Raw genomic sequence first — 12,663 nt, forward strand, 5'->3', positions numbered from 1 at the left:
GCTCACCTTGACTCGTCTCCCACATTATGCTATGTGCTTGGATGAAAGAGAGTCTGGAACCTCGCATCCCAAGAGCTTGTTTTGACAGGCCCAGGGGCTTCGTGCATCCGCTTCCCACATGGCGTTTGCATTTCGCGCGTCCGGGACCCCGGACCCGGTACGAAAATCTATCCAGAGTAGAATATAACACTGGCCCGGCTCACCTCCATACCTTGCTCATTTCTCTGCCTTCTCCTTGTCTGATCTAATCATCATGGCAAAGCACGAACCCATCAAGGCAGCGCCCACTCATACCGAGACATACGATAAGCATGAGCTCGATCATACCCTTACCAACGAGATTCATGGCTTCGAACTCGACTATGCTGCGCTTCCAAAGGGGTACTATACTAGCCGCTTTTTTATCGGAAGCTATCTTGCTACAGGCCTCGCCATCATGTGTGGTACGGGTGCCTTTGGCTTCGCTGCTCCAATTCTTGGCACTATCAACGCAGACATCGGCCCAGACGATCGATATGTATGGATCTCGCTTGTATACAACGCGGTTTTAGCAGTGTTCTTGTCCCCAGTCGGAAGATTGAGCGATATTTTCGGACGCCGATACTTCTTCATTGGTGGTGCTGTCGTGGCCATTGTGGGCAGCGCGGTCTGTGCCACTGCAAAGGATATCCCTACACTAGTCAGTAACTTCAAGAGCCAGCATTTACCATCAACGGCTGACCTTGTGTTAGATTGGTGGAAATGTCCTCCTTGCGGCAGCTACTGCCACCCAACTCAGTTTCCACTTCGTCATCGGAGAACTGGTGCCTATGAAACATCGGTATCTCGCTATTGGAATACTTTACGCCTTCACATACGGAAGCTCCGGCTTTGGTCCGGTTATATCGGCGAGCTTTGTGACACACTACCCTAGCGTCAGCTGGCGCGGAGTGTACTGGCTCTTGCTCGCCATGAACATCGCGGCTTTCATCTGCTGGACTGCGTTCTACTTCCCTCCGACCTTCGACGACAAGCATAAGAATGATGAGAACCGCAGCAAGATGTACTGGCTGAAGCACTTCGATTGGATCGGTACCTTTTTGTTTGCGGCAGGTTTCATCGTCTTCTTAATGGGGCTAAGCTGGGGTGGATCTGTAAGCACCTCCTCATTCTTTCTCAAAGGGCTGCAACTAACTGTCACTAGGTTTACCCCTGGAAGTCAGCCGCGGTTATCGCGGCCATTGTCATTGGCTTCGCCGTCCTCGTGGTATTCGTCCTCTACGAAATCTACGCACCCATCAAAGAGCCCCTCATCCCTATGCATCTCTTCCTAAACGGCCGCTGGGTCGCCGCCGTCGTACTCCTAGGTCTCGGCGCAGGAGTCTACTATGCCTTCTCCATCGTCTGGCCCGCCCAAGCAGCCGTCCTCTATGGCAACGGCGCAACCATACGTGTCGGGTTCATGAGCACCATCGTCGGAATTGGCATCATTACTGGCCAGGTCATGGCTGGGTTCCTTGCGGTCCGCATCGGAAAGACAAGATACCAGTGCATGACTGTGTTCATCATTGGTGGTATCTTCTTGGGCTGTGCGGCTGTTGCGAATCCGGACAACGAGGCTACCACTATGGCTATGATCTTCCTTGGTTGCGTCTTCATCGGTTGGAACGAATCTATCTGCCTCGCTAACGCCACTATCCTTGTCCGCGATCAGCGAGAAATCGGTGTTGCGGGTGGAACAGCGGGGTCAGTGCGCGCTGCTATCTGCGCTGTTCTCGTTGCCATCTACGTTTCGATCATGACCAATCGTCTGGGGGAGACCGTGCCTGCGCAGGTTCCACCGGCCCTGATCGACGCCGGTCTTCCGGCCGCCAGCGTACCAGCCTTCCTACAAGCTTTGTCGCTCGGCTCTCAGGCACTACAGGCAGTACCTGGGATCACAGACCAGATCCTGGCGACTGGGTACAGGGCGTACCAGGACGCAAGTGCAGATGCATATAGGACTGTCTATTTGGCGACGATTGCATTCTCTGCACTTTCGATTATTCTGACTTGGTGGGCGCCAAATACGGACGATCTGATGAGTGGAAAGGTGGCCGCTACGCTGCACCATGAAGCGGACCATATTAATGAGAAGAGTGTGGAGGAGGGCTCCAGTGTTTGAGAGGGAAACACATGTAGGCCGGAGAGGGCCTAAGTCCCGGAGTAATCTTGATATCCATTTCCCTAATACTTGTGTATCGTTCGTCTACGCAGACAGTAGTCCTAGATCGCTGCCTCCGGCTCTTCGAATATACTCCCAAGTTGAGCGCAAATAATTGCTCCCTCTTCATAGATGTAAGAATTTCCCGCGTGAAAGACGATGCCGAATTACAGGACGACGCCGAAATGCAAGAAAGAGTACGTTGGTGACTATGCTAAGCCACAGACGCAAGATAGAAGACTATATCAGGGATCATGGCTGTGATGGTATGTACGCGTATGAGAGTATTCAATTGCGCTAATAATAGAATGAAAGCCCCTCAGAATGTGCCGGCTCGCTGGAGAACAGTCCTCACTGACAAGGTTGACACGTCCTGAAAGGTGATGGCCTGACGATGGAAGCATGGAGGGCCTCCCTGGTATTATTTAGATGTTATAACACTAGGGAAGAGCTCCAATGTACCAAACTTACGGTGACCGACAAACCAATTTCCATCTCAGTATACCCGTCAACGGGAGAGTGACCGCCAAGACATCGCTCGAGATCCAACACCATGCCCCTGCACCCAAACTCTCAACCTCCGTGTACCATCCGGTTAGCAATCCCATCCCCCATCGCCATTCCTAAGTGATCGACACTTGCGTTTCCGCATCGGTGTAATTAGGAGTACTCCTGCCCAGCAGAACTCGTATGCTTAGCATTCAGCCTATACACTCCTCAATACGCCTTACGTCGTACAGCGCCCTAGCCGAACCACCACCATCTGCAAGCCACCTTTATCCGGCTCGCATCCGCCGGCTCGGCGCCCACCAACACGTGCTTGATGAGTTCCTGAATCCAACCCCAATCCTTCCGCTCTTGTCCAGGGTCCTGCAAACCTGGTCGTCAGCAGCCTGTCAGGCGCCACCTCCGCAATCCCAGGTCGGATGGCGCCGAGTAGGAATACGAGGTATAGAGCGGAGGGATTCGTGCAGATACGGGCTGTTGTGGGAGCCGGTACGCTGGACAATAAGGGCGAAGTTCTGGTTTAGGAAGGGATATGACGTTTGTGGCTACGGATTTAGGAGCAAAGGGGGCGTGTTGAATGCCGGAATCAGGGGTTGTTCCTGGATTTCTAGATCGGTTTTGTTAGGGGGACTCGGCTCTGTGCTCAGCATACATAGGTGGTGGGAAGAGATTGTCCTGGCGAGCATTTCCGCCGAAAATATGCTGTGTGCGGTTCCTTCATTGGCTCGGTGTAACTTTTCGGTGTGCTCTCCTTGAGTCGAATAGGCCGGGAGTATCCTTGGCTGCTTAAACGACTTCGTGTTTTCTCTTCGTGAAGACCAGGGAATGCCGAAAGGTACGTCAGCGGCTTTGGAGCTTGGGACGACGTCGATGAAGGATAAGAAGCATTCCAAAGGGCCTTGAAAGAAGGAGTAGCACAGAATCCTTCAACCATCGTTTCTTGTCTGCAGCACAAGATGTTGTTACGTCTCGCAATCCTCGCGTCATCACTTCTCTTTGCCGGCTTCACCTATGCCGACACATGCAGCTCCGTCGAAGCCCTGGGCTACATCAACGTAACCCGGCAGCTCGACCTCGCCTACATTGAAGAGCAGACGCAATACTGGTCGACATCTTGCAGCGCTCTTCTTCCCTCCTGTATCATCTTCCCCAAATCTGTCGAGGAAGTCTCTACAGTCGTTAAAATTCTCGCCAACACTACCGAGCAATTTGCTGTTAAGTCTGGCGGACACAATCCCAACAATTACTTCTCGAGCGTGGATGGCGGACCATTGATCTGCACGGAGCATCTGGATCAAGCGAACTTAAACCAGGCGACCGGTGTCGTAGATGTGGGGCCGGGAAATCGGCTCGACGGGATAGCCGCGAAGCTACAGGGTAGCGGGTGGACGTTTGTCGGTGGACGGATTGGAAACACAGGCGTTGGTGGCCTGGTGCTGGGTGGCGGATTGTCGTACATGTCTGCCCAGTATGGTTGGGCCGCATCCCAGGTATGCCTCCTCCTGAAATCCTAGCTCTTTTGAGTTGTGTTGACAAAATCGTAGGTCTTAGAGTATGAGATAGTATTCGCCAACGGCACTATCGGCCATGTCAATAAGGACAACTACCCGGACCTATTCAAATCGCTAAAGGGCGGCGGGAACAATTTCGGCATCGTCACAAACTATCGGCTCCAAGCGCATCCGCAAGCAAACATCTGGGGAGGCAATCTGGTTTACCTCAGGACCCCGGAGAATGACAAAAAATTGCTCAAGGCAGTCCGCGACTTCACCGAGTTAAACACGGACCCAAAGGCGGCGGTTATCGTGACCGCCGAACGCGCGAATGTGAACGTCGTTGACAGCTGGATCATCTTCCTCTTCTACGACGGCCCGACTCCTCCGGCTGGTATCTTTGACGACTTCATTGAGGCTGATCCGTTACTCAACACCTGCATGGAGCAAACATACGCATCGCTCATGGCTGGCAGCAATTGGGTCATCGTCAAGGCGGAAGTGGTGCAAATCGCGACCGAAACCATTCCTCTCCCGTCTTCCGAGAATGAAGTCGAAGTTATGGAAGGCATCCACAACTGGTGGCGCAACATAACCGCCACGACGCTTCTTGAGCCTGGTATCATACCCTCCATTGCGTGGCAGCCCTTCCCCAAGGCTATAGCCCGCGAAGCGCGTGCTCGGAGCCCCGACCTTATCGATGCCGATGATGATGTTGACCGTATCATTATCGAAATGAATTATGCCTTCCTTTCGCTGCCGAATTATGACCAGATGGCCGACACGATGGAGGCGACGTACTCGGGCGTTCGCGATCGGGTGCTCGCATGGCAGGCGGACGGGACGCTGCAGCAGGCATATCTGCCGCTTATGATGAACTATGGTTTCTATCGTCAGGATTACTGGGGACGGCTGCGGCCGGAGAGTAGAGCACTAGCGAGGTCAGTACAAGAGGATGTGGACCCGGAGGGGATGTTCCGGACTAGGACGGGAGGCTGGAGACCCTGATTGAAGTGACGCTCAGAGAAGGCTTCTGCAACCTCCTATTGTACTTGTTATTCGCTTTGTAATTTCGCGGTAGTGGGGGCAGAGGCGTCTGGACTGTTGCAGTGATGGTTGGTTGGAGGATGCCAGCGCGGGAGATGAAAATGGGTGCGTACTTTGGAGCACGCTTGACGCAGTTTACGTCATAAGGATTCCACTATTATCTAACCACTTTCCAAGGTTCCCCTCAACGCAAGCACTCCTCTACGCCTGTTGAAAGCACAACAGCTTCGGCATTGATTCCCATTACACATTAGCCTCTTCCATGAAATCGGATTTCGTCCTGAGCTTCTCGCCCTAGCCGTGCTAGATTCCCCCCGGTCCTTTCCCCTTCCTTCTCCACATCCCGCTCGAAATCTACAAGCATCGAGCCTTTCGCTGCGATGCCCTTCTCCGCCTCCTTCTCCAACTCTACGAATCTTGTACCCCTCGCTTCGATGTCCTTTTCAAATGCCTCCGCTTTCTGGCCCATCTGCTCTTTCCGCGCTCTAAGCTCTCCTTCAATCGTCTTCAGTCTCTCCTCTTCCTTCCTCGCCAGTCCGTCCAAGAACTCTGTAATCTTATGCCCATACTTCATCTCTAACTCCTTGAACTTCTTCTCCTGAGCGCCCATTGTTCCTGTCAAGTTGCTCAGCTTTGGGATCTGCGGATACGTAGTTGTCGTAGCTCGGTTCCGGATCTCGCCGACACTGACATAGTTGTCCGGTCTATTCGTCTGGATATCTGCTTTCACTTCCTCGTACATGGCTTCGACTACCCCCACAACTTCGTACACATCGAGTGTACAGTTCGGCCGACTAAAGTCACGCTCTCTTTGCTCGATATACTCCCGCACTTTCTTCCACTCATTCTCATAGTACCGTATCCGACTCGGCAGACCACTTCCTTTCAGATACGTCAGAATACCTGCTATGACTGTATTTATCGCGCCGAATGCGGTGATCGAGACGTGTGAGGAGTTCGCGGCGCCCATCGCTGTCAACGCGGCGGCGACGATGACTTGAATTCCGAGACAAGAGTTTATGAGGATAGAAGCAAACTTGTAGCCTCTTTTTGCCGCTTGCTCGCGGTGCACGATGCGATTATAGATTCCGAGATTCGGTGCCGCGCGCCCGTCGAAATGGAGATTGTTGTGAGAGAGGTCAGGCAGGATTCCTGCGGAAGTGGAGGGTGCGAAGGAGCGCGTGCTATGGATCCCGACTAGGTGCCTGAAGATTGCGAGTTTGTCGTCTGCAGCCGGCTGCGCTAGTGTTAGTTGGGGGTAGCCCAAGTAGAGATGGTGCTAATGCGTACAGTTGCTATGGCGGCACTCTTCGACCATGATTCGGTGCTACTATCTGGCTTGCCGTCTTCTACAGACTGGAAACGAGTTCGACCACTTGGCCGAAAAGACGCTGGTAGAATATCCATGGGCATCACAAAGATTAAGAGGCTATGAGCTACTCGACAACGAACAAGGGCATGAAGAAATGGGAAACACAGGCCCGACTTGGAGAATAAGTATGGGAAAGAAGAAAAATACCCTACTCGACGTGAAATGTGGAAGACAGCTCGTTTCTATATCTTCGTTCCCGTTCCTCCCGCCTATCCCTGTCCTAGGCCTCCGGAGCAGCCACTCACGGAGCCTAGATTAAAAGGTCCGATCAACTCTAATTGTTTCACACCAATCGCAGTATAGGCCGATGCTCAAAGATCCGAATCTGGAAGACGCAAGCGATCGATCAACCCCGGATTTCCACAAAGGGTCCACGAGTGATGGGAGCCAGCTACGCCGTCCGACTTTAGCGGTGCGCGTGGACGCGCTTCAGCTGTTGTGGGTGACGCCACAAGCGGGAGCGGGACGGTGCCGCGGCGCAAACTGAATTTCGCCTTTGAACGCTCGCGCCGAACGTCGTGTGCTTCGGTTTTATGGGCATAGCTCGATGTGATGTTATTGGCGGAAACGAATACTTTGCGAGCCTGGCCAATCTGGGGAGCTGAAGACGAGGGGCTTGCCTCGGAGAGACACAGCCACCCGACGCGATCTACGGCGCTCGGAATCATCTAGCATGTCTCCACGCTCCACGGCACGTTCTGAATGAGGTTGCAAGGAGAGAAGAAGAGTGCAGAGGAAGCACGTGATGCAACTATGTCGGTATCCATCAGGGTACTGAACACCAAACGCACATTCCAAAATCCCCTTGCCTCTCGCCTCCTCCGCACGAACACTCAATACTCGCAATCCACAATTCTCTCCTCTTCGATAATCGCATCTGCCCATATCCACCGGCTACTCGGCACCTAAACATGTCACACGAATCGGTCTGGTACTCTCGTCCGCGCGACTACGGCAAGGGCTCTAGAGGCTGGTACGTCTCGACCCTTCCCATTCGCTTTCACGTTCGCCTACGGTGCCTGTCTAGAGGGGAAGATGCGCTGATTGATTTGGTAGTCGCGTTACAGGTGACAAGAAGAAAGCGGGGGTGATCCGCAAATATGGCTTGAATATGAGTCGGCAAGCGTTCCGTGAGAAGGCTGCCGATATCGGGTTCGTCAAGGTATGTACAGGTTGAGTTAAAGTGAGGTGATAGGCGAGAACGAGGGTGTATGCTGATGGTGAGTTGCAGTATCGTTAGCGATGTGCGACTACATGGTGATATAGGGGTGGAACGATGAGAGACGCTCGTTCAAAGAAGGAGGTCACAGATGGATGCAACGCCAAAAGGTGCTACAGAGCTGATTTCCTCTTACCTTGTAAGGCAGGTTAGAGAATTATCACTCCCTCCATCAGTGTCAAGTATCAGCTCGTATTCACCCTCTAGCCTTCGTCTGCTAGTCCGTCCATCACCTATCGGCTCAGCGATCCTCATGCATTCCCTCGTGCATCACTGTCCTCTTGTCTATCTCCCTCCGATACTCATGATGCCCATCCGGAATCTACTCAATCTAGCCACTCCGATAGCCCAGCACACTCCAAAAACTCACCGGATCGAACCAATCCACCAGCCCCTTTCCCCGAAACCTACTGCCGTTCCTGATAGTCGTCACTAAGTCGCTCTTCGCCGTGATATCTTGCTTATCACAAATGAGGTCATATACACATCGGTACGCGAATCCCATCGCAACTTTTCAACCTTCTGCACCAATCGCATGCACAATGGTTCATCATGCTTCTGGCATTGATGATTGCTATTCCACGGACACAGCTGATGCCAAAGTTAATGCACACTGTTCAAGTATATGACTCTTCCACGCCCTCCCGTACTAGCCAATTCCACCAGAAATCGTATCGCGTGGCGACTATACTAGAGTGATAGAAACTAGCCGGACCTTCCAGCTCATGGCAGGAAACCAGGTTTAATCCTAGTATGCTCACTGCTTCTTTCCATCCAAGTCAGCGAAGAAGTTCCACCCAAAGCTCTGACTTGAGTCATTGAAGCGAAGCTTTTTGTCGATGCCATCGACCTTTTCCACATCTTCCTCAGGAAGCGTGAAGTCGCCCTCGAAGTTCTATAGCACTATACAACATTAGCACAGCCCTGCGAGAAGCTAAAGTGGAAGGGAGAACTCGCCTGCTTGATGCGATTTTCAGTCTTCGACTTCGGAATGACCGAATGGCCTTTCGCAATACCCCAAGCCAAAGCCACTTGAGCGCCGGTTTTTCCATGCTTCTTTCCGATCTCCACGAGCACTGGGTTGTCCATCAATTTGCCCATGTCTTTGCCAGAATCGTAGATGTTGTTCTGGTTGCCAAATGGCGAGTAATGAGTCACATGAATCCCCTTTTGCTTGTGGAAGTCGGTGAACTAGTTCTGCTGGAGCCATGGATGACATTCCATCTGATGGACGGCAGGAACCACATTCGTCTCCTTCAAAAGGCGATCAACCTCCGCCTTGCTGAAGTTTGAGATGCCAATCGCCTTAGCCTTTCCAGCCTTCATGCACTTCTCCATGGCCTTGTACGTGTCCACATAGTCCGTGTCCCCCATCAATGGATTACCATTATCATCCTTGGGAAACATCGCATCGCCGCGGGCGAAAGGGGATGGCCAATGCATTAGGAATAAATCGAGATAATCGGTCTGGAGATCCTTGAGTGATTCGTCGAGATGCTTCTCGACATCGTCCGGATGATGAGCATTGTTCCAAAGTTTGCTGGTGATGAATAGCTGGTCGCACGGAATGCCGGACTTCTTAATGGCGTTACCCACAGCACCCTCTGTTCCATAAATGCGGGCTGTATCAATGTGGCGATATCCCGTCTTCAATGCTATGGTGACTGCGGGTTCCTGGGCATCTTTGTCTTGCCAAGTGCTGCGAATGTTATATTAGTTTATGTTCTCCATCGCAAGAGCAACGACTAAAAGAAGACGAGTGCGGGATGATGATCGCCATGACTCGCTTTCGTCTTCATCTGTTCAAGGTCTCCACGAGTCCTCTCCGGAGCGGAAATAGAGATGTTGAATATGCGTACGTACCCAAAGCCGAGAGCGGGAACCTTTGCGCCAGTATTCAGCGTGAACATTGTGCCGTTGTGACCCATTCTGACTTATATCGTGCTTAGCATTCGAGGCTGAAAGTGTAAATTGGTTCGAGATACTCTGCTGGTCGCATTGTGAAGAAATCGGAAAGAAACCCTGCGAGAAATCATTTTTATGAAGAGTGCCTACGCGATGATGGTAACTAACTGTCATAAGAATATGACCTGTCGATGCCTCCCTCTCGTATTGCTAGCTTCCAGCGTCATGGCTACGTTTTGCCCTCCATTCTGCCCGCGTTGCCGTCGATGACGTCGTATATATTCCGAAAGCCATCAGGGTATCGGAAGAGACTCTGGGAGGGCGGTCATCATCGGAAAGCCCCTCTCCCGGTTTTTGAGGTATCCCTTTTTTTTTAAAAATTTTTTTTTTTGGCTTGTACGTACACCTTGTTGGCGTGGAAGATAGCTTGCCATGTTGGGACGGATTCGCCCTAACTCCAGGTACTCAGGGACCAGGGTAGACCGTATGTGCGGGGTTTCCAGAGCGTCTATCATTTAGTTAGAGAAAATGAACATCTCCGCCAGTGATGCGCGATTTTCAGAACAAATTACTGACCTATGGGAGTCTCTGTGATCGTTGGGAGGATTGAGAGCGGTGCTGAGTCATGTGCTCGCGCGACGACGCTAACTGAAAATAATTCTGATGGCTTGGCAGCTACCTAATGTCTACACCACCTTGCCAGCACCGCAGGACATCTCAGCCCAGTGCATGCTCCCAGGAAAAGCGGTTCGCGGCCAATCTCTGTACCCGCGATTGGCGTCTTCCGACCAGGTATCCCGCGGAAGCCGGCTGCCTGAGGGATCTCTCTCTCCTACCAGCAAGTTGCCCAGCATGGCGAAATCCAGGGTTCCAACGCGTCAACTACCCTCCGAGCAATTCGTGGAGAGTTGCGGTGCCGTTTTATTCGACCTTTCGGACCCACTGGACAAGAAAATTTGCCTAATCCGCGTACGAGACACCGGGGAGTGGCACCTTGCGAAAGGCCGCCGCAACTGTGGAGAAGCTCGGCGAGATGCTGCGTTGAGGGAAGTCAGGGAAGAAACGGGACACCGTTGTCGCCTGTTCCCGGTGACTATGCCTACTAGAGCCACCCCCGCTCATGAGTCACCGAATTTCAAAGACAAGGCTCAAGTCTATGATGACCTCATGGAACCTTTCATGTGTACGATTAGGGACTTGAAGCGCCCGCAGGGAGTCAAGATCATTTGGTGGTTTATCGCAGCTCTAGAAGCCGACGACGACGAAGCGGAGAAGCTACCCGGCGAGGCTCGATACGAGCCTAAGTTTCTCCCCTGCAAAGAAGCAATTCAGACGCTTACTTTCCTGGGGGATCGCGACATTCTGGTCCGGGCTATCGAGTTGGTGGAGGGTAAGAATACTTTACCTTTGGAGGACTCTGGCGCTAGTGAGAAGAAGAAAAATCCGAAGTCAAAGAAGGGTATCAAGAGGAAGCAGAATGCCCCCAAGGATAATCAAGAGTACATAGAGGCTAAGAGGCAGATGAGAAAGGAGAAAAGGGAACGCGCGCGCATCAAACGAGCCCAGAAGAAGGCGGACAAAGAGGCAGCCAAAGCAAATGGAGACACCACACCGGGAAATCGGGAGTTGCAAGACCATCTTGTTTCTCTATGAAAATCGGCCCCGTGGCTTGCTACGATGCCGATTCGAACTAGCGGAATGACACCCTAATCATCCTTCTCCAACCACTGCTTCGAGGCGTCGTAGACTCGGCTAAACGAGGGGTCCAACTCAATGAACCGTTTGTATATCTTCTCGTCTATGCGCTTCAAGAAGTGCAACATCGACACGAAGATGAAATCGGCGTACGACACTACGATAGTCAGCTTAGCGGTCAGATTTCTCATATAGATATCGAATTCTTACCCGTCTGTCCGAGGAAATACGGCCCTCCGTTCTTCTTGAGGAGATCCGCCATCTCCTTGGCCGGCTGGTTTGCTGCTTCCCAACACTGCTCATTGGCTTTCTCGGCCTCCACTTGCGACAATGGCATACCCAAACGCTCCTCCCGCGTTAGCACGAAGTAGTCGGCCGAAGACTTGTTCAGCAGCACCCGCGGGACCTTGGGGATTAGGTGGGGTCGAAGAGGTTCAAAAATTTTGGGAAGAACGTCTACAACCTGCTGGATAATGGGATTGTCCAAGTGGAGCGAAGGTGTCGGATGACGCTTCTCGAGTTCGTCCGCAATCTTGCGCGAATCCATCGAATACGTCCCGTCTTCATAACGGATCGCGGGGCTAGTGTAATCCGAAAAGTAGCCAGGGCTGGTCGGGTCATTGGGCGGAAGGCCGCTTTTCTCGGCGTCAATACCTTCGCCTGCTGGTTTAGAGATCAACTTACAGAGCCTTAAGCGTGGGCACCAGATCAGGATATTCAACCCATTCAGTCTTGTAGTCAATACCCTTGAAGTTCAAAACCAGGCGAGCTGAAGCTGTCAGCGTAAGCCTTCCTAGCTAATGTATACTTACTCTTCCACGGGTTGTAGGACCATGATTTACATGGTGGTTTGCTCGGAAGGTCGTAGAGGATGACTTGAGACATTTTTGAGGGCACAACGATCTGCCACCCTTTCTACAAGCAATTGATGGTGGAGAGAAGGTGTTTTGAGGTAAGAGAGATTTGATTCAGCGCTGACGTCCTAGCATTTGTAATACGGTACGCCTTGCGAACCCTAGACGAGACATCGGGACTGCAAAGTGGAGACGCTGCTAGCTCGAAGCGGTACGGCTGTCGCCTCTTCTCAGAGCCTCAACACCACGGACGCTCCTGCAAGCCTCAAGCCTCCGCTCGCTCCTCCAGAACATCTGAACGCTGGCTAGGACCCGTCCGCAGAGCTTATTTCGACGACAGCATGAGGTTCAACGTTTCTCATTCGTCCGCTTATTGCTGTGCCGCTAAT

General features: G+C 52.2%; 7 protein-coding genes across 7 annotated transcripts; 4 read left to right on the forward strand and 3 right to left on the reverse strand.

Annotated features, from left to right (window-relative positions):
- Positions 1-364: 364 nt before the first annotated feature.
- BU26DRAFT_408307 (MFS general substrate transporter) lies at positions 365-2,128 on the forward strand (the record flags this gene model as incomplete). Its single annotated transcript, XM_033822894.1, has 3 exons — positions 365-679; positions 732-1,133; positions 1,184-2,128. Coding segments are annotated over 3 exons (1,662 nt in total), but the record flags the coding sequence as incomplete, so codon positions are not given.
- Positions 2,129-3,645: 1,517 nt separating this feature from the next.
- BU26DRAFT_573331 (FAD-binding domain-containing protein) lies at positions 3,646-5,196 on the forward strand (the record flags this gene model as incomplete). Its single annotated transcript, XM_033834301.1, has 2 exons — positions 3,646-4,179; positions 4,234-5,196. The coding sequence occupies 2 exons, from the start codon at positions 3,646-3,648 to the stop codon at positions 5,188-5,190; spliced, it is 1,491 nt and encodes a 496-aa protein (XP_033690592.1). The 3' UTR covers positions 5,191-5,196.
- A 152-nt stretch (positions 5,197-5,348) lies between these two features.
- BU26DRAFT_512552 (uncharacterized protein) lies at positions 5,349-6,893 on the reverse strand. The gene is made up of 2 exons (XM_033827405.1): positions 6,522-6,893; positions 5,349-6,476 (listed from the first exon to the last, which is right to left on the reverse strand). Exons 1-2 carry the CDS (start codon positions 6,545-6,547, stop codon positions 5,480-5,482), a joined length of 1,023 nt encoding a protein of 340 aa, XP_033690593.1. The 5' UTR covers positions 6,548-6,893; the 3' UTR covers positions 5,349-5,479.
- A 618-nt stretch (positions 6,894-7,511) lies between these two features.
- Positions 7,512-7,902, forward strand: BU26DRAFT_512555 (ribosomal protein S14; the record flags this gene model as incomplete). The annotated part of the gene is made up of 3 exons (XM_033827406.1): positions 7,512-7,574; positions 7,658-7,763; positions 7,833-7,902. Coding segments are annotated over 3 exons (178 nt in total), but the record flags the coding sequence as incomplete, so codon positions are not given.
- A 675-nt stretch (positions 7,903-8,577) lies between these two features.
- Positions 8,578-9,748, reverse strand: BU26DRAFT_526301 (aldo/keto reductase family protein; the record flags this gene model as incomplete). The annotated part of the gene is made up of 4 exons (XM_033830690.1): positions 8,578-8,715; positions 8,778-9,011; positions 9,054-9,519; positions 9,684-9,748. 4 exons carry the CDS (start codon positions 9,746-9,748, stop codon positions 8,578-8,580), a joined length of 903 nt encoding a protein of 300 aa, XP_033690595.1.
- Positions 9,749-10,577: 829 nt separating this feature from the next.
- Positions 10,578-11,378, forward strand: BU26DRAFT_557105 (uncharacterized protein; the record flags this gene model as incomplete). The annotated part of the gene is made up of 1 exon (XM_033832420.1): positions 10,578-11,378. The coding sequence occupies one exon, from the start codon at positions 10,578-10,580 to the stop codon at positions 11,376-11,378; it is 801 nt and encodes a 266-aa protein (XP_033690596.1).
- A 53-nt stretch (positions 11,379-11,431) lies between these two features.
- On the reverse strand, positions 11,432-12,305 carry BU26DRAFT_526302 (uncharacterized protein; the record flags this gene model as incomplete). The annotated part of the gene is made up of 4 exons (XM_033830691.1): positions 11,432-11,577; positions 11,631-12,055; positions 12,105-12,189; positions 12,233-12,305. The coding sequence occupies 4 exons, from the start codon at positions 12,303-12,305 to the stop codon at positions 11,432-11,434; spliced, it is 729 nt and encodes a 242-aa protein (XP_033690597.1).
- Between the last annotated feature and the right edge of the window lie 358 nt (positions 12,306-12,663).

This window comes from Trematosphaeria pertusa (assembly GCF_010094035.1).
Source record: "Trematosphaeria pertusa strain CBS 122368 unplaced genomic scaffold BU26scaffold_1, whole genome shotgun sequence".
Lineage (NCBI taxonomy): Eukaryota > Fungi > Ascomycota > Dothideomycetes > Pleosporales > Trematosphaeriaceae > Trematosphaeria > Trematosphaeria pertusa.